General features: G+C 34.3%; 3 protein-coding genes across 5 annotated transcripts; 1 reads left to right on the top strand and 2 right to left on the bottom strand.

The window, feature by feature from the left end:
• The first annotated feature begins 1,895 nt into the window (after positions 1 to 1,895).
• On the top strand, positions 1,896 to 4,214 carry LOC140877885 (serine/threonine-protein phosphatase PP1 isozyme 2-like). Its single transcript, XM_073281483.1, has 3 exons — positions 1,896 to 2,189; positions 3,126 to 3,685; positions 3,763 to 4,214. The coding sequence occupies exons 1-3, from the start codon at positions 1,982 to 1,984 to the stop codon at positions 3,931 to 3,933; spliced, it is 939 nt and encodes a 312-aa protein (XP_073137584.1). The 5' UTR covers positions 1,896 to 1,981; the 3' UTR covers positions 3,934 to 4,214.
• A 208-nt stretch (positions 4,215 to 4,422) lies between these two features.
• On the bottom strand, positions 4,423 to 10,959 carry LOC140877884 (uncharacterized). Of its 3 annotated transcripts, XM_073281481.1 has the most exons (16): positions 10,813 to 10,959; positions 10,647 to 10,734; positions 10,510 to 10,556; positions 10,253 to 10,342; positions 9,729 to 9,782; positions 8,264 to 8,341; positions 8,078 to 8,146; positions 7,843 to 7,998; positions 7,626 to 7,752; positions 6,953 to 6,993; positions 6,194 to 6,283; positions 6,009 to 6,113; positions 5,256 to 5,417; positions 4,865 to 4,974; positions 4,713 to 4,790; positions 4,423 to 4,558 (listed from the first exon to the last, which is right to left on the bottom strand). In XM_073281481.1, the coding sequence occupies exons 1-15, from the start codon at positions 10,846 to 10,848 to the stop codon at positions 4,715 to 4,717; spliced, it is 1,329 nt and encodes a 442-aa protein (XP_073137582.1). In that variant the 5' UTR covers positions 10,849 to 10,959; the 3' UTR covers positions 4,423 to 4,558; positions 4,713 to 4,714. The 3 variants fall into 3 exon arrangements, with proteins under 3 accessions (XP_073137582.1, XP_073137583.1, XP_073137581.1); XM_073281482.1 differs by lacking the exon at positions 4,423 to 4,558 and having other exon boundaries at positions 4,595 to 4,790; positions 8,264 to 8,335; XM_073281480.1 differs by lacking the exon at positions 4,423 to 4,558 and having other exon boundaries at positions 4,596 to 4,790.
• Positions 10,960 to 12,076: 1,117 nt separating this feature from the next.
• LOC140882058 (protein PLASTID TRANSCRIPTIONALLY ACTIVE 16, chloroplastic) lies at positions 12,077 to 14,990 on the bottom strand. The gene is made up of 5 exons (XM_073287802.1): positions 14,479 to 14,990; positions 13,474 to 13,929; positions 13,217 to 13,285; positions 12,949 to 13,007; positions 12,077 to 12,836 (listed from the first exon to the last, which is right to left on the bottom strand). Exons 1-5 carry the CDS (start codon positions 14,869 to 14,871, stop codon positions 12,326 to 12,328), a joined length of 1,488 nt encoding a protein of 495 aa, XP_073143903.1. The 5' UTR covers positions 14,872 to 14,990; the 3' UTR covers positions 12,077 to 12,325.
• Between the last annotated feature and the right edge of the window lie 3,293 nt (positions 14,991 to 18,283).

Here is an 18,283-nt window from a genome sequence, read left to right as displayed (position 1 = left end):
ACAAAATAATGAGAGACGCCTAAGGGAGTGTTTTGGATAACTTTTACTTATTTAAAAGAGATTTTAGTAGAGATTATTTTGAAGTTGATGAGAAGCTAAAGTAGGGAGTGTTTGAAAATAGAAGTTGAAAGCTAATACAAGCTAAAGTTTAGTGTTTTGAGAATAATTGCTTTCAAGCTTAATTTTTTAACTAAATGACAATCATACTCTTATTTGATTATTTAATTTTTGATACTCACACTATAAAAATGAGTTTATATATTATTTTATATTATAAATTTTGTATCAAAAATATTTTATTTTTTATAAGATGAATACTTGAAAAAATATATAAGATTAATAAAAATAAAAATATAAAAAATGAAAAAATTTGTATAAATATACAATATATGTACAAAAATGTATGAAAATGCAATATATATATATATATATATATATATATAAATACTTGTAATAATAACGTAAAATTTTAAAAAATATTTTTTTAAAAAAATACTTGTAATAATAATGTAAAATTAAAAAAATTAAAAAATACTTGTAATAATAATGTAAAATTAAAAATATATTTAAAAATAATAATAAAAGCATATGTAATATGATATGTTATTAAGAGTATATATGTCAACTTGTAATTTTATACCTAAGCCAAAAAAACAGAAGCAAAAAAAACATCAAATTTTAGCTTCTTGCTTTTGGGTAAAAATTGTATAAGTTAAAGCATAATTTAATATTCACAAACACTCAAAAACACTTCTATGCATCTAAAAGCTAAGAAGCACTTTGTAGAAGCTTTACCAACACTCTCTAAAGCTATTGTGTAAAAAACTAAAAATGATTAAATAGGTTGAATAAGTGTTTTTTTTTTCAATTGAAAATTTTCCCTTTTAATTTTAGTATTTGAGAAAATATTCTAATTTGAAATCTACAAAGTGAACAATGACGGGGTTTTTCTTTTTTTTAGATAAAAAAATAATGATGGTTCTAATATCATTCAAAAGTGAAATCTATATATAAAAAATTATTGGTGAAGTGTGCGAGGAATGTTAGATTAAAATTATACAAGTTGTCAAATACCGTTTTAATAATATATTATATGTTAGTTTTTTTTTTACATCAATATATTATATGTTAGTTATCATAACATAATATAGGTATTTTGGTAATTAACCAATTATTATAAATTATAAATCATATAAAAAATCTTATATCTCATCCACAAAACTGTATCTCATATTTACCCAATTAAATTAAATCAATAAATTCATATATTATTTGATATGATCCATAAAAACTAATAGTCAACTCATATATCAAGCACTATATAATTAAGTAATTACGATACATACATAAACTTATTATACTATTAGGCATAGTTTGATACATAGGATAGGATAAATATAGAATATATAATATAAGGATAAATTAAAGATAAGTAAAATGGTAGGATACTATGTTGAATGTTTAGTATGATTTTAATAAGAGTGATTAACTTTATATATTCGATTTTAATGACAAAATTAACTCTACCGTAATGTGGAGGAGAATGAAGCGTGTTTAGAGTTTAGATGTTTTTACATGCGAAGGGTAATTATGTTTTTTTGTAGTATTTTTTTAGTTGTATTAAATTTATCACACCAAATCAAAGTGATACATAGTCCCTTGTCAAATCATTTATCAAGGGCCCATTGACTTATCATGGGCTTTCTAAAAATGAACCAAGCATGGGAATGAGGAAGATAATTTATTAATCACTCCTTTATCATGTGTACCAAATTATGCCTATATTATATTATCGTTTTAATTTTTATTTTTATAATTCATAATATTACGTCAACGCTTATTTATTTTATTAAATAAATATTAATTACAAATGTTTTTGTGTTGTTATTATTGAACACACTCATCGGGGTTGCAGTCCGGCTTCCCAACGAAAGTTGATTTAGGTTCCGGTGTTTGGATTTGAGGGGTTCAAACCCTAGATATGGCGGCGGCGGCGGCTAATGGGCAGGGAATAGTGCCCGCCGTTTTGGATGACATCATCAATCGCCTGTTGGAGTTTCGGAACGCCAGGACTCTGCGTCAGGTGCAGCTGTCGGAGAATGAGATCCGATCTTTGTGCACCGCATCGCGTGAAATTTTCCTCTCCCAGCCTAATCTTCTTGAGCTCGAAGCCCCTATCAAGATTTGCGGTACGGTATTAAAATTCCATCTTTTTCGTCTTCTCTAACGCTGCATACGATAATTTTTAGGATTTTGTGTGTTTGATCTGACGATGAGGTGATAGGGTTGTGAGATTGGTTTGTTTGTATCAGTGGCGTGGTCGTGACAAATTCTGGACCTTTTTTTTTCCCAGGAAAAATGGTTGCTTTTTTTTTTTCATTTTTTTTTTAAATAGGACGAGGAATTCCTGAGATTCGGATTTTGAAGGATAATGTATGTAAATATTCGGTTGAGCTGGGACTACTATTCAGAGTACTGACTATTGTGCAAGAAATAAAATTTGATGCATGGTGTGTTTTTCCGAGCTTCTTTCTTTGTTTTGCTTACTTGAATATACATATTGGAAAGTTTTTTGGTTTTGAGTCCATTTGTATCATCAAGATTTGTTGAACATATGACTTTGCACATTCTGTTATTGTTCAATCTGGGGGTAGATGCTAATTGGTGAATCTTGGTAGTTTTCGTTATGATGGATGGGCTAAAAATTCTATCCCCTGCAGGAAAAACTTTTACTTTAGCTCTCTCCTTTCTCGGCAACATTAGATATGTCCCACCTTGCTCCCAGTGAAACAGGTCTGGCATTACCCCTTGTGCCTTCGCTCTGCCTTTGATAACACTGAACTACGCTAGCTTTTTGTTGAACCTATGCAAGGAAATGCATTGATGGTAATGCGTGTAGGTGTGCAAGATTAGAGTAATTTGGTCGCTTTTATAAATTTTGTTTTGGATGTGTACTTAGTTGAGGATGGGAATAGAAAAGTATCATTTTTTGTTGATCAAAGGAACTCGGGATTCTCAGTTCTCTGATGTTGTAAGCTTTTTTTCTCTAGTTCTGTACTTCTGTAGTCTTCCATGCACTTTGTAAAGGTAGTTTGATGTGTGCTATGAATTTTTTTGGATGTCAGGTGATATTCATGGACAATATGGAGATCTTTTAAGGCTTTTTGAATATGGGGGATTTCCTCCAGAGGCCAACTATTTGTTCTTAGGGGATTACGTTGATCGTGGGAAACAAAGTTTGGAAACAATCTGCCTGCTCCTAGCTTATAAAATAAAATATCCAGAGAATTTCTTTCTCTTACGAGGAAATCATGAATGCGCCTCAATTAACAGGATATATGGATTCTACGATGAATGTAAACGCCGATTCAATGTTAAACTATGGAAAGTTTTTACCGAGTGTTTCAACTGCCTCCCTGTGGCAGCTCTTATAGATGAGAAAATACTTTGTATGCACGGTGGTCTTTCTCCAGACCTAACAAACTTGGATCAAATAAGAAATTTAATGCGTCCAACTGATGTTCCTGACACTGGTTTGCTTTGTGATTTACTATGGTCCGATCCTTGTAGAGAAATTAGAGGTTGGGGGATGAACGACAGGGGAGTCTCGTACACATTTGGTCCCGATAAGGTGGCTGAATTTTTATCGCAACAAGATATGGATCTTGTTTGTCGTGCTCATCAGGTATTAGTTTCTGGGAAGTTTTATTTTCCATTCATATGCTCTTATCTCCGGAGTTAACTGGATACTTTCTTGATCAGGTCGTAGAAGATGGATATGAATTTTTCGCAGAAAGGAAACTGGTAACTGTATTCTCTGCTCCGAACTATTGTGGGGAATTCGATAATGCTGGTGCTATGATGAGTGTCGACGAGAGTTTGATGTGTTCGTTTCAGATCCTTAAACCGACTGATAAGAAGCGGCTGTCGTGAAGAAGCAAGTTTTGATGACCCCGGCCGTGGTTCGCATATTTAGTTATGATCTTTTCTGTGGGTGAATATCAAGAAATGTGTAATGAGGTGGAGATTCCATCCAAATATTGGAATGTGTCGAATTCAAATGAATTGCACATCTTGTTCAAGGATTGTGTAGTGAGGTGGAGATTCCATCTCCCATATTGGCCGTGGCACAAATTTTCAACCAAAACGACAAATGCTCAACCTTCATTTTCTAGATTGACATTTTCTTTTTCATTTTTCTCACGCTTTACTCGTTTTATTGTTTTTAACTATTGACTGATATATCCTTCATTTATTTTACTTATATGCATATATATTAGGAAACATATCCAGCCAAATGTAACAAAAGTTTTGATCATCATTTTCTTTTATCAATTCAAACAAGCATTACAATAGTTATTGAATTTTATTTATTGTCATTTAAAGTCAAATTATTTATCATTTGATAAATCATCCCACAAATATACAAACCAAATGTTGCTTAAAGTTGTAATATTATTTTAACTTCTGAGTTCTGTCTTCCCATACATTTGTGGTGTTCTTCCAATTTTCAGCAAATCCGCGCGTGCCATTATTAAGTGCAGCATCAAATTAATAGCTGTATTATCATTACGCAAAAATTAAAGCAATAAAAATTACTAATTATAAAACTCAAAACTGCTGAAAATTTCTCATCTCTGTGATTTAAACAAATGTCATCAATGGAGAAAAAATGAATTCAAATATATTTTGTTACAGATTAATTTCCCCACCTTCACTGCACGGTCACTGGGTCGTTTTGCTTTATCTTCATAAGACTGTTTTCTATATTTCGCAACACGGGTTTATATCTGTGAAATATTCATATCAGTTAACATCAACTTCTAACAAAACGAACGAGGGAAGTATAGGGAAGAAGGCATACAGGCGTGCAAGACCATTATATGCTTGTGTAGCTTGCTGAAGGTGTGCTGAGAGCTGCAAGACCTCAGCAGACAGAGCCTCGGCTCGGCTTTGTTCCGTGGTTAACTGCCCCTATAAACAAATAGAGAAAGGAGGATTGATGTTCTGAATGCAATTATATGATGCGGAATAATAGTAACATTCAGATATAGGAACCGAATACAATTAAATGGTTTATACAATGTCAGGCAAAGCTGCATTTGCCAAAAAATAGATAGACTTACGAGTAAAAAAATAAATGTAAATTCGTTGCAAGAAGTAAATTGTTGTTGTGATGCTTTCTTCCGGTCAAACACTAGTCACCAGTAAGCCAAGGAAAAGGAAAATAGTTACAGAGAATTTTTGGTACGTACCTTGAGGGAATAAACTTCCGCAGAATAGTCTTCTATACTGGAATCAAAGTAAGCTTTCTTGGTGGTAACTTTATCATCTGCTGTTTGTGCACTGGTCTGTTCGGCCCGCAGCTTATTTAACATACCTCGGAGTTGCTCATTCTGCTGTAGGCAATCTTTCACCTGCGTGAAGCACAATCAATAACTGTGAGGTAACGGAAAAGATGTCCTGTTGATAACAAAAATTGAGAAAAAATGTTCTGAACAAATTCAGAATGTCGAAGGCTACTGGGCTCTGACGTAAGACGATCATCTGGTTTCTCAAGAAACTATTATAACGTGCTAAAAATACATGGTTAAAGGACTCATAACAGTAACCACATAAAAATATGCGACGACTCAGTCAAATGCTACTCAAAGATATAAAGGAGCCATTCTCAACATAATCTAAATTTTTTTAGCCATGGAGTTCTTTTCCGCACATGGTATTAGAACACCATGCAACAGAACTTTCAGCAAAAAGTACTATTGTACTTAGATCATAGATGTTGTGATTGAAAAGTGATATCGTATTCAACCATTTACAGCAAAAAATCGACTAATCATCTCAATGCAATTTTCTCCAGTCATTACAAACTTTTAATCTATGAAACAATTGGCCACTTTATTCTTTGGAAACGAAGAATGGAACAGACTTCACTTCATACTAACTTGTAACTACAATATATAGGGACATGATAATAATATTACGCATCAGAGTTCACAACAAAGCACCTGGTTCTCCCAGTGTGCCACTAATCCCAATGATTCTTGATAAGCGGATGTGAGACTTGAATTTTCATCGAAGAGTCTCTCAATCTCTGAAGACTGGGAATCAATCTACGAATAAAAAATAAATAAATATGAATTTCATTTCTTACTATCAAGTATTGAGTTGACAAGGCAAAACAAGGTGGTACCTCCATCAAAAGTTTTTGCCTGCTACTTTCCAACCTCTCAACCACTACTGCCATATCATGCAATTGCTTCTCAAGCCTATCCTTATCGCCCTGTGCTCCGATACAGTAGAATGGAATACTTGTGCATCAACACTCAGATAAATAAATGGCAGGGTTAAGGGGGGAAAATAGAAATATTTCAACAATAAAAAAAAACAATGTAAAAATTATAGTTGTGCAGAAGGCACACAACTGATTGAGATTTCAGGGACAAGCCAAGGTTTAGTAGTGCATGCGCAAATCATAACCCCCATGCCCAGGCACAAACCAATGGCTAACCCCTTTGACGCACCTTAGGGACTTAAATTGCGCTATAAGCATGTTTCTAGATATCATGTCTCAGAGCTCCTGAATCCGATAGGCGATAAGGTACATTTCTCAACTTGTCTTGTTGGTTCGATCCAGTGCTCTAGTTATCATAGTTGATCATGATTTGAAATAGCATGTATATTGATAACCAAATACTGTTGTCAATAAATACCTCTCGTAGTACCTTCACCTAGGGGGATTCAAATTCCCACTGTATCCTTGAAAGAGAGATGTCTTAAAGGACCTAAACCACTGGGTGATGGGCCAACTAGCTCAACAGCCAATGCACTAGGGTCACTGCTTTGCCTTAGTGCATGTTGCGCATGCTTCACGGATTTTCTCTAATTCTCCACATGTTTCTTAGAATATAATATCAGCTACAGTTAAAATATGATAAAAATATAATCATACCACTGTAAATGCTCTATGGTTTGTCTTTTCCGCTGCTTCCTCTGCATCACATAAGAAACAAATTACATAAATTACATAGTTATTGAAGAAATATATCCAAATGCCCAACTATGGAGCAATTAGTACCCAAACAAGAAACAAAATAGCAGTACTTCGAAAATGTTTTAGTAATATATATTTGGTTTCAACCCAATACAATTATTAATGTGAACCTCTGGCAAGATTTTGTCGTGAATCCAAACAAATAGGTAGAGTGGAATTTTGTTAAGAGTGATATCTAGCTTTGCTAGGGTAAGGAGTAAGAAAATATTCTGTTGGGATATTTTCTCTCTCTTGGGGCCATTTTCCTCATAATGAGTTTAGTCAAAAGTTTTGAAAAGATCAACTCTTAACAAAATTCTATTCTACCTAAACTATCAGCACCCACCCTTTTTATTCTCCTACACGAATCCTTCTAGAAACCCTAGATTGGTCCAGCCGACTATCACCCATAAGGCCAGGCAGTAACAGATTGCTTTTATGTTCTTTGTCATGGAACTCCCAAGATGATAGCTGTTGATTCAACACACAACATTAAATGGTTCAGTTCAACTAGATTTTATTACTGGATGATAAACCAAATTAAATAGTCACATTCAAGAAAGATCGACCATACAAAACCAATTAGTGATACCTGAGAATCTACTGGAGAGAGAGAGAAGTTTTTCTTCCAACTCCTCTTTTTGAATTGTAAGGGAGGATGTGAGTGCCTGCTCCTCTGATAAAATTTGATGCTCTTGCCGCCTCAACATGGACATTTGCTGCACATTTCAACAATATAATTGACTCGTGTGCCTTATGCTATAGAGTAATTCACAAAAGAAACAAGCCAGGTCTGCATAGAATTTGACCTCAAGCTGTGACTTCAAATCAGACAATTCCTTTTCCATGGCTTGCATCTGATCGGTGGAAAATCCTCCAGCTGTGAAGCCTCCAGACAAACCACTCATTGTTTGCTGTTGCAATGAATTAAGTTCTGCTCTTAATGCAGCTGCATCTTCTTCAGCCTAATGCGAGAGATTTCATAAGTATATAAGAGAATGGTTGTCAGATATAATTAAATAATCATGGAAACTGTGAGCTAACACGGTACTGTTCTTCTTCTGCTTCCTTCATGCGCTTTTTTAGTGTGCGAATCTGCGCTGAAAGGTCCTCCTACACTAGAACATGGGATCTTAAAGTTACGGAGAACTGAAAAGGACAAAAAAATAAAGAAAGATACTTAGAAGATATTTTATGCAAAAAATTAAAATAATGGCAAGATTATAATACCCGTGCCACAACTGCAGCATCCTTTTCCATCGCAACATCCTTGAGAGCTTTCCTCAGTGAAGGTATAGTGTTCTGTTCCTGCAAAAACACAATCAGAAGAAAACAAATTGACTAACTTCCAACTGAAGATAGTATATTCACCAACGTACAAAGCAATGGCATAAGGTAGGCAGCACACAGGAAGGGACTAAGTTTAATCCATTCTTTCTCTTAATTCCCTTGGGGTTGACAAAGGCGTGAGATGAGTTTAGTTAGACTGTTAATCATTCATGATCATTAACAATCAGAAGACATTCTCTCCATAAATGTAGAAAATATATATATATTCGTTAGGAGTAAAGTTTGAGAAGTATCACCATAAAGAATATAAAGTTACTTGTTAGAAAATTTGGAACCCTTCCTCATTTTCTAACTGTCCTCGTGGGGGGCTGCTGCAGCAGCCTGTCACTTTTCTTTTCTACTAGTCTAATCAAGGAGCCGATGCCATAGGGACGGAATATTATAGATCAATAACCCAAATTGCCAAGAAATAAGTCTCCACTATATCAGTAGTCCCCTTAAATTAGCATAATTACAATTTTCCTACATTCGTCTTCACTTTCACCTTGAATGGTAAGAGGTTTGGGATCACAGCCCAACTTAAGCCATAAGTACTCTGTTGACCAAGGGTCCCTCTCAAACCTAAGCTAAAAAGGAAGCTCCTTTGATAAGCGAATAAATAAAATGGCTCTTGAGAAATAAAGAAGGTTCAGTTTCTTCACAAACAACTTCAATCAAATGAAATCAGCGAAAAGAACATTTTACCAGTTCTTCCCTAATCAAATCCAATCAGTTATCACAGTTGCAGTATACATAAGATGATGCTTGATATTGAATTGTGAAATTTTAGTTTGTCTGAAAATTCAGCTTCTCAAAAGTTTAGATCAAAGTTGGCGTCTCCAAAACATAAGGAATAAACACTAGTTAACAGGACATCTTTCAGAAGCTGAAGACCAGCACAGAGCTGCTTAAATTATTGCCAATTGGAAAAGATGCTTTCTTGACAACAAATATTTATTTCTTTCATCTTTGTAGCTCAGGGGAAGGAGCTTGACAACGGCTATAGTTATTATTAACTAAGTCTACTTTACGAGCACTCAAACCTCAGATAAAGATCCATTGTTAAAATTTGTGTTTAAAGTCAACAACTAAAAATTGGTGGTTGCCAAGCAAAGAACGAGAATAATACACAAAAAATACATGCAATTTTAAGCTCGAATTTCAGTAAGCTAAACTCCTTCAAGAGTACCTAGCATAGAGATACTTTAGCCCAAGTGTGAATCTTGAATAGATTTCTAACCACAAGTCAGAATCAAGATAGTTACTCAATTCCAGTGATTTGATTGCTTCCCATTTCTGCTGTCATGAATGCACAATGCAGGTTCCATAAAACAAACTTTACATATTAAATCGGTACAACAATTACCAAATCATGTAGCCGCTTCTGTATTGTGGTGTTCTCAGCGACTTTCATCTCAAGCTGACCAGAAGAATGCAAAGAACAATTTTCAACATAATAAAACATTCCACATGAGGAAAAGGTAATCAATCATAAGTTAATCAATGCATCTTACATAAGCTGCTTATAAAAGCATTCATAAAAGATCTTATATTTACATTAACTTATTCAAAATGCAAGATAATACCAACGTTTCAAAATCATATAAATGTCTTTCAAAATGAGCAACATCACTAAATAAATATTCATCTCTGTCTTCCTAAATTATTATTCCATCACTTTTCCCTGACTGCTTTTTTCTCTCCCATTCACTTGATTTACTCCTCTTCCGTCTGGATTATTTTCCTTTCTGTATGACTTATTAACAAAGCCTTTTGAAAACTTAATTTAAAATAAAATTAAAATCAAGTATTTAACATAAGTTTTGCAAAAAACATGCTTTAGCTTGGTCTAATACCATTCGAATTTGTAATAATCATTAACTAGCGTACCGATGAGCTCAGTTTCCTGTTAGCTTCCTCAAGTTCTGCATTCTTTTGTTGCATTTCTTTCAATTGTGATACTAAACCGCTGATATCACTCTGCATTAAGATTGGAAATAGAACTCAAAGAACATTCCCATTACACATAAACGAACTCCTCACAAATTTATGGAGCAAGATATCCAAATTTCTAAAAATAATAACTTGAAAATGAGTAAATGCACGAAATACTTCAGCTAAAAAAGAGGAAATTAATGGTTTGCTACCTCAGTAAGACGATTTGTACTTTCCGACTTTTTAATCCTCACACCATCTACAAATACACCAAAGAAAAAAACCAAAAACAAATAAATAATGAAAACCCATTTGAAAAAAATCTAAAACAAACAAGAGAATTTAATACCGTTAATGGTTTCAGGTTCGGTGAGATCAGATCCAGAAGAAGCTTTAGACATTCTTTCTGCAGCTCTTTTTTGCCGAATTTCTTCCAGCTGAAGAATCGTAAGCAATCCATGTAAAGCAAAACAACAACAATACACGCATGTACATCTAAATTGAGAGTTGATTACCGTTCGTCTTCCGAGAGAAGCATGACGAGCATCCATTTCTTCTGAATCAAAATAACTCTTTTAGGAGATGGAGAGATTTGAACACACGAAAATCTCCCAAAATTCTTGCGCGCTTCCACGATTCGTCGCTATTTTATGCAAATAATAATATATATGTAAATCTTGTCTTGAAAATTAAAACATTTTATTATTCACTATCAATAAAGTTGATTCATAAAATAAGATTGAGATAATAAAAGCTTCTTTAGTTTTATTTATTTTCTATCGAACTAACTAAATATAAAAATTCAATCACGAGTGATGAAATAAATAATACATGGATAAGTAATATAATGTAATATAAAATAAATAAAAATGATAATTAATATATTATTTGATTTGATTGATAGATTATAGTTGATTTGATTTGATTGATTAAATTTTATATAAAAATGATAAATTATCATTTTATCTTTTTAAAAATAAATAAAATATGAATAATATTATTTATAAGGGTAATATAATAATGATTTGATTGATGTAAGATAAATGATTAATGATTTGATTGATGTAAAATAAATAATTAATAAATAGATAATTAGTATGACGAGAAGAACGAGGGATTAGATAGGATAATTTATACATGGACTATTAATACTTGTACCAAACGGTGCCTTAATGAACAGAAAACAAAATCAACTATCTTCGGATCATCGAATTTACCAAAAAAACATCAAACACAAGTTAGAACATCAACTAACACGTGATGTGATACCAATGACCGAAAATAAACTCGAATATATCGTAACAAATCGAATAAAACTCAATTCGATATAGGATCGTTCGTAGTTGATTTACTAACCTTCTTTCCGGCGATAGTAATGTCTCAATGATCCGACACCGATCATGAATGGAAAGTAATCAATTTGCACAATCCAAATACTCAATTTTGGTGGCATATTTTGCTTTTTATCTTGGAATGAAGTCACGGTTCTCTTTGATGAGATTGAAAGCCAAAAAAACCTGTTCAACCAGCCTCCTTCTTTTGATTTATAGTTTTGATCTCACGCATAATATCTTATGCAATGGATGTTAAGGGAGTTATAATGTGTACAAATAACCACTCTCTCCTAGTAATTCAAAAATCAAATATTCGAATTACTTGGGTCGAGTCGGGTCGGCTCTCATGGGCAACCCATTATCCCATTATATAATTCTTACAGTTATCAAGTTGGAAATTTCAGTGGGTCGTTATCCTCGTTAATTCGGCGGCTAAGCCATAAGATCAAGAAAACATGAACTAGGCAGATGAATTGTGCTCAATTCATTTAAAAAATCTCAGCCAAAAATCTTACAGAAAGCTATGAACAGAATAGGGATTGATCAATTATAACCAAAAAAAAATACAAAAACAAAAATTTAAGATTACAGCCAAGAAAATACATGTTACCGAAGATCTCTCTATACACTACACCTCTTTGGATTCATTTGGAATACAACAAGATTCGAGCTTAAATTTCAACAACTTACATTTCTAGGCATCATCGACATAGATGGTTTCCTGAGAAAACAGCCCACCAAAAAACTTGCGTGTTTCGGCAGGAGGTGGCGCGGGTGTTTTCGCTTTAGCTTTAACAGGAACCTTAGATTTTGGAGGAGGGGGCGGCTGCCGAGCAGGAGAAGACTTCACTACTGCCTTGAGGGAAGGCAGAGAGCGAGCCTTAGCTTGTCCCCGCACAGTCGCGACTTGAACTTTAGGCTCCACTTCTTCTGGCTTTTGAGCAGCTATTTTAAGCTGTGAGCTAAACTTTTCCCAGTTAAAACCGGAAGTGGTGTATTTTGCTTTGTCGAAAATGTTTTCGACTGATGGCCCAGCATCTGGTTCTTCACTCTTTAGAGCTTTGTTAGCTGCACTTGACGTTTCTTCTTTTAGCTTCTTGGCTGCTTCAGCGGCTTGCTCAGTTGCTTTGGTAGCCTCTTCCTCGAGTTTTGCTTTTTCTCGTGCTTCTGCATAAGCTTTTCTTCTACCATCCTCTGGAACGGCTCTGTGAGAAACAATGATTCATAAAGGATTTGATGATAGTCGCTGCCAAATCTTTAGATGAAAAGTGCTCTTCTAAAATGATTGTCTTGATGTAAAATAGAGAACAAGAGTACCTGAAAAGTTCAGAAATGGCATTTGCGGATGCGGATGCATCGGTGTAAACTTCAACAACCTGTATATTGCATCAAACTCCAAAGATTAGATCGTACAACAGCATGAGAATTAACATGGAGAGTCACATGAAGAAATTAAAGCACACCTAGTCTTCTAACATAGAGAAGTTTTAGCCATGCACAGTTTGAAATCAAGAAACAAGACTCGTATAGGAATGTCGTTATGATTATTCAACCTTATAAAGGGAAAACAAGAAATCAAAATAACCTTATTTTCTGCAACTGAAGTGTTAGAGAAAATATCAGCCACCACTGCAGCTATCTGTGCTTTTGTTACCTGTTTACCAGAACATAAAAAGGAAAAAAAAAAAGTGATAAGAAATTAAATGAAAACTAGCAAACAAACAAACCGATCCATTGGAAAATTTAAAAGCTTCGCATCTCAGCCATTCACGTGCTGAGAGCTGGATTTTCCTAGACGTTTTCCAAAGAAGAAAATAAAAACAATTGCATACATTACATTACTTTGTAGTCGTTTGCTCCGGTAGCATTTCCTTGAGCCGACACTACGACATTGTACGATTTCTCCGGTGAAAAATCTTCCGTCAACTTTGTCTTTATGATGGTGTAACTAAAGTCGGTTTCCACCACTTTTTGCAGAAGTTCGACTATTGTCAGGGGCTGGGTTCTCGAAAATATGTTGCTAAAGAACGTTGTGATGCCATCAAGAACATTAAAAGTTGAGGTAACAGAGGGAGATCCATCACATATTATCGTAACATGACCAACATTTGCCAACTGTGCGGCTTGAATCACTTGTATGGCATCAGAAACTGTTACCTCGGAGGTTGGACCATTCTCCCCTGGACCAATGGTGACCACAACTTTGCTAGCATTCCCGATTGCTTTTGCTATTGATTCTGCATCTTCAAAAGTGGAATCAACCGCATTTAGTCGCCTTGATTCATCAGTGGATATGATCTGTCATAGGCATGCAGGTATTAAATACCAGCAAACTTGTGTAACACAATTTTCATGCCCACATTCAGATTCTAGCATTTGTTTCAAGATGTTCTCATATCCAACATAGACAGAGTAATTTTTATAGTATTTACAAAGGAGTAGAGCCATGGTTTTCGACAAAATTATCCGCAGCCGATAGAAACCACATTTTCTGGTTCTCTTTCTTCACATTCGCGCTATGTCTACAAGATCACACTAACTCCCTGTTTCTTTTTCATTTTATTTTTACTATGTGAAAATAGGAATACTATAGCACCACGAGTTGAGCTATAGCTTAAACTGAAATCTTCAAGCTCAATGTTCCTATTTTGTTCAAGAAATTGACAAATAACATTCCACATCCCAAAGTAACAATCTTCTTAACCAAATTTCATACTTACAAGCTCATATCTATCACAAATTTTGGTACTTTCCGACAAGAACTATAAACCAAGTGCTGTTTAGCATCCCAACAACTAATCTGACTCAAAACCCACGATGCAAATACATCAAAAGAATGAGTTAAACCTTGTACTTGACAGCCAATTGGGCCAATTCTTGTGCAGCACCAAGATCAGGCACACCGGCCCTGACGCTAAAACCCTCCCGCAGAAGCGTCTGCGCAATGCGTATGCCAGCCTGCCCCGTCGCTCCAGCTACAAACACCGTCCCCGGTTCCTTCCGCCGCCCGAAATTCAACCCAGAAGACGACGGTTTCGGGGCTGTCGCTGGAACTATCGACTTCATATTCGGCAAGTTCCCGAAGTTGAAACGGAAAGGGGTCGAATTCCCCGCATCTTTCCCCGGAGAATCCTCGTCCTTCTTGGCAAACACAGAGAGCCTTGGATTCTTGAATATGAACGTGGGGTGAGGAGTACAGGTAAGAAGAAGTGAATTTGAAGCAAGCTGGAATTGAGCCATGAACCCGCGAAGAGGAGGGAAAAATTACTCCAAAGAATCAAAAGGGTTTCACCAGTGCTGGTTCATTGCCCAATCCATTCACCCCAAAAAAATCTGAATTTTATCCATTAATGTGAGGTTTTTGAGATGTATATCATCAAATTTTGTGCTGTGGGTGCAAGAATGGAACATGAAACTTCCTGAAATCCAATCATATGAAGCCACGTGGTTTGTGCTTTATCTACATATAAAAAATTGCTCACCAGACGTTTTTAGGATTATGAATTATGATTATTATATCCTCTCCATTTTCCACACAGAATGAAACCAAACATCTTTTTCTTGTTTTTAACGTGGATACAGGGTAAAAACCTTTACATTTTGATTTTTTTTTTCTCAATCAATTGAATTTGTTGTCGCTATTTTTCAGTATACATTACTTGAACCATCAGATTAATACAATGGTCTACAAATTACGTTAATGTTCTGAACAAACTTTGTACAACAAGCTCACTTACGGATTAAACTCACATATCAATAACCAGAGATCACTAATTTTACAAACTACTATGTAGATAACTTTAGGATGTGAGTATGTGTTTGGATGAAAAGATTTTGATTTGTGAGAAATTTTGATATAATTTGATTTCAAATGATTAGGTTGGAGAGTGATGAATAATGACGTTGAAACATAAGAAATGTGTATGTTTGAAAAATAGAAGCGAGTTCAAGTATTCATTCTAACTTCGAATCATATTGAACCAAATAGAAACGTACAATAAATGTAAGATTTGATATGATCACATCTACTTAAATAATTTCTATCGAAATGCAACCTAAAATAATTAGAATTAATGAATTATAATTGGTACCAACTATTGTTATTTGTTATTGTATTCATTGTGACCGTTAGTGTCAGGAGGTTTCCTTGGTACTCGGTTTGATTATTTGAATGAATGAACTCAATGAGAACAATTTTATACTCCACTCTTGGTTATTTGTCAATAAACGAATAATTAATTATTCTCAATATATTTATAAAACCACTCTTGAACTTGACTCTCTCTTGATGTCTGTGCATGTATTGTTGAGGTACAAAAGTGGCTTGCTTGGTTTGTAAATTTGCATGCAGGATTAGTGTGTTTTTGTTGTATACTTATTAATACGAGTCAATCAACGTATGTATGAAGGAATTGGAGCATTTGAGTTGTAAATTCTCGTTCGGAAAATATATGGACAATGTGAAAACAAATATCTCCAGTGACTTGTATTTTTTAATTAAGGATTTTTTTTAAAAAAAGGAGTCTTTTATCTTTTAGTTGTTCAATATTACCATCAGTTCATATGATCTTTTCGAACTCCGATATTCGACATATTTGAATTAAAGTGATTTTAACAAATTGCTTCTATAAATATTTAATTATTCATTCAATGTTTTATACGTGTTAAAGAATAAATTGTTGGAAATATTGAATGAAAAAAAAAGTTGAAGATGGACTTAAAAACGTTAAAAAAAAAAATTGTGCTCGAGTTTGATTGATATTTTTCCTTGACAACCATGAACTTCCTCTTCTTTCCCCTATTGTTACTTGACTCAACGATATTCACCTTTGCTGCTAACTTGTTGTTTTTCTCGGTGTTTCGATTGTCCTCTTCTATCCTTAATCTCACTATTAGATCCTCCATCCCCATCTCCTTTCTCTTGTGCTTCAGATAGTTTTTGAAGTCCTTCCACAACGGAGGGAGTTTCTCAATTAACGCAGCTACTTGAAAGGACTCACTTAGACTCATCCCCTCCGCATGAATTTCGTGCAGTAGTACTTGCATTTCCTGCACTTGACTCACTATGAATTTGGAGTTTATCATCTTGAAATTCAGAAAGCGTCCTACGATAAACTTTTTAAGACCAGCATCCTCCGCTTTGTAATTCTTTTCAAGCATCTCCCAAAGTTCCTTTAATTTGCTGTTTTGACTTGACAATACACATTGTACAATACATTTTCAAGTCCATTGAGTATGTAGTTTTTGCAAAGGAAGTCGCTTTGGTTCCATGCATCAAACACTACTCTCCTACGAGGATCTACCTCGTCTTCAGAAATTCTTGGAGGATCTTCCTTAAGGAACCTTGCCAAATTCTGTTGGAAATTTGGGTTGTGTACCCATTTAGAATCGATAAAATATTTGTGATAAAATTATTTTTCGATTACCAATTAGGATTAATGAAAAATTAATAAAGTGTTCACAAATAATTGTTCGAATTTTATCGAGTAAAAGATTGAATATTAAAAGATTATATATATATATATATAAATATATATATATATATATATATATATTATATATATATATATATATATATATATATATATATATATATATATATATATAGAAGTGAAAAGGATGAGACAAGTGGCAAAGGCCACCGATACCACTTGAAACAAATATATTTAGTTTGTTAATTTGAATTTGAATTCGAATTGAAATTGTTTGGTGATTAAAATTGGAAAATTGAAAAACCAATTCAGTCGAATGGTTTTGTGTGAGGATAGTTATTTGTTATATCTTTTAGTAAAAGATGTGTATCATTTGAAGTGATACATTTTTTTATTTAAGGCTTTCAATCTCTATAAATATATCACATATGTTTGAATGGAAAAAGTTTTTGATCTACACAGTCGGGAAAATACATATATTTTGTGCACAATCATTTTGCTGCATCAATATTTTGTTCTTCATCCCAGAAAGTTCAAAAAGCATTTTCAAAGTTCGTCGGGTTTTGTAATTTGGAGTGCTCCTATTACAAAACGAAAGTCGTTGTATCTTGGGAGACGATTGTCATATTTCATAAGCACCATGTGTGGGGCAAATTCTTCTTAAGGACATAGAGTCTAACTCTAGCCTCGACTACCTTCTGTTGGTGTCGTGTTCCGAGTTGTGTTGCAACATCTGTCAAAACATAAGACGAACAGTTTCAGTTTTGCACAGGATCCAAACCCAAAACTCTTAAGACGAATTATACTGTGCATTATGAAATGTCATCCTCATCTACCGCCCATGTTCATGCCCCATTCCAGCGACACGTGTTGAGAAATCAGAGAAGTTTGGAGGCCCCAACCTTCAAAAATATGATGTTCTATCATACTACATTGCATCTGGTGAAGTTTCTGCATGAGAGGGCTCCAACAATATCCGAGAAGAAAATTGACAACGAAAAAATAATGGCTTATGAAGTATGAAACCGAAATTGGTAAGTTTTGAATTTCAAATTGGTTGATTTAAAATTTGTGATAAGCCAAGTGCAGAAAACGCAAGTGTTATGGGATAATTTGCATGTCGAGGGTATGCAAATAAGTGAACCATTTCAAATTGCTTCAATAATTGAGAAATTCCATCTTCATGAATGGATTTCAAAAATTATTCAAGGCATAAACGA

The sequence above is a fragment of the Henckelia pumila genome, chromosome 2 (genome assembly GCF_033568475.1).
Source record: "Henckelia pumila isolate YLH828 chromosome 2, ASM3356847v2, whole genome shotgun sequence".
Classification (NCBI taxonomy): domain Eukaryota; kingdom Viridiplantae; phylum Streptophyta; class Magnoliopsida; order Lamiales; family Gesneriaceae; genus Henckelia; species Henckelia pumila.
This window is presented reverse-complemented; position numbering and strand designations above follow the sequence as displayed.

Bases quoted from the DNA above. Each gene is read 5' to 3' on its own strand.
- LOC140882058 (XM_073287802.1), bottom strand. From the start codon at position 14,871: ATGGCTCAATTCCAGCTTGCTTCAAATTCACTTCTTCTTACCTGTACT. The intron at 13,930-14,478 runs GTTTAACTCATT...TGCCTATGACAG, and splicing joins AATTGGCTGTCAAGTACAAG to ATCATATCCACTGATGAATC. The intron at 13,008-13,216 runs GTTATTTTGATT...TGCAATATACAG, and splicing joins CTTCAGTTGCAGAAAATAAG to GTTGTTGAAGTTTACACCGA.
- LOC140877884 (XM_073281481.1), bottom strand. From the start codon at position 10,848: ATGGATGCTCGTCATGCTTCTCTCGGAAGACGAACG. The intron at 7,753-7,842 runs GTCAAATTCTAT...TGAAATGTGCAG, and splicing joins ATTTGAAGTCACAGCTTGAG to CAAATGTCCATGTTGAGGCG. The intron at 6,114-6,193 runs GTACCACCTTGT...TTTTATTCGTAG, and splicing joins GGCAAAAACTTTTGATGGAG to ATTGATTCCCAGTCTTCAGA.
- LOC140877885 (XM_073281483.1), top strand. From the start codon at position 1,982: ATGGCGGCGGCGGCGGCTAATGGGCAGGGAATAGTGCCCGCCGTTTTG. The intron at 2,190-3,125 runs GTACGGTATTAA...TTTGGATGTCAG, and splicing joins AGCCCCTATCAAGATTTGCG to GTGATATTCATGGACAATAT. The intron at 3,686-3,762 runs GTATTAGTTTCT...TTTCTTGATCAG, and splicing joins TTGTTTGTCGTGCTCATCAG to GTCGTAGAAGATGGATATGA.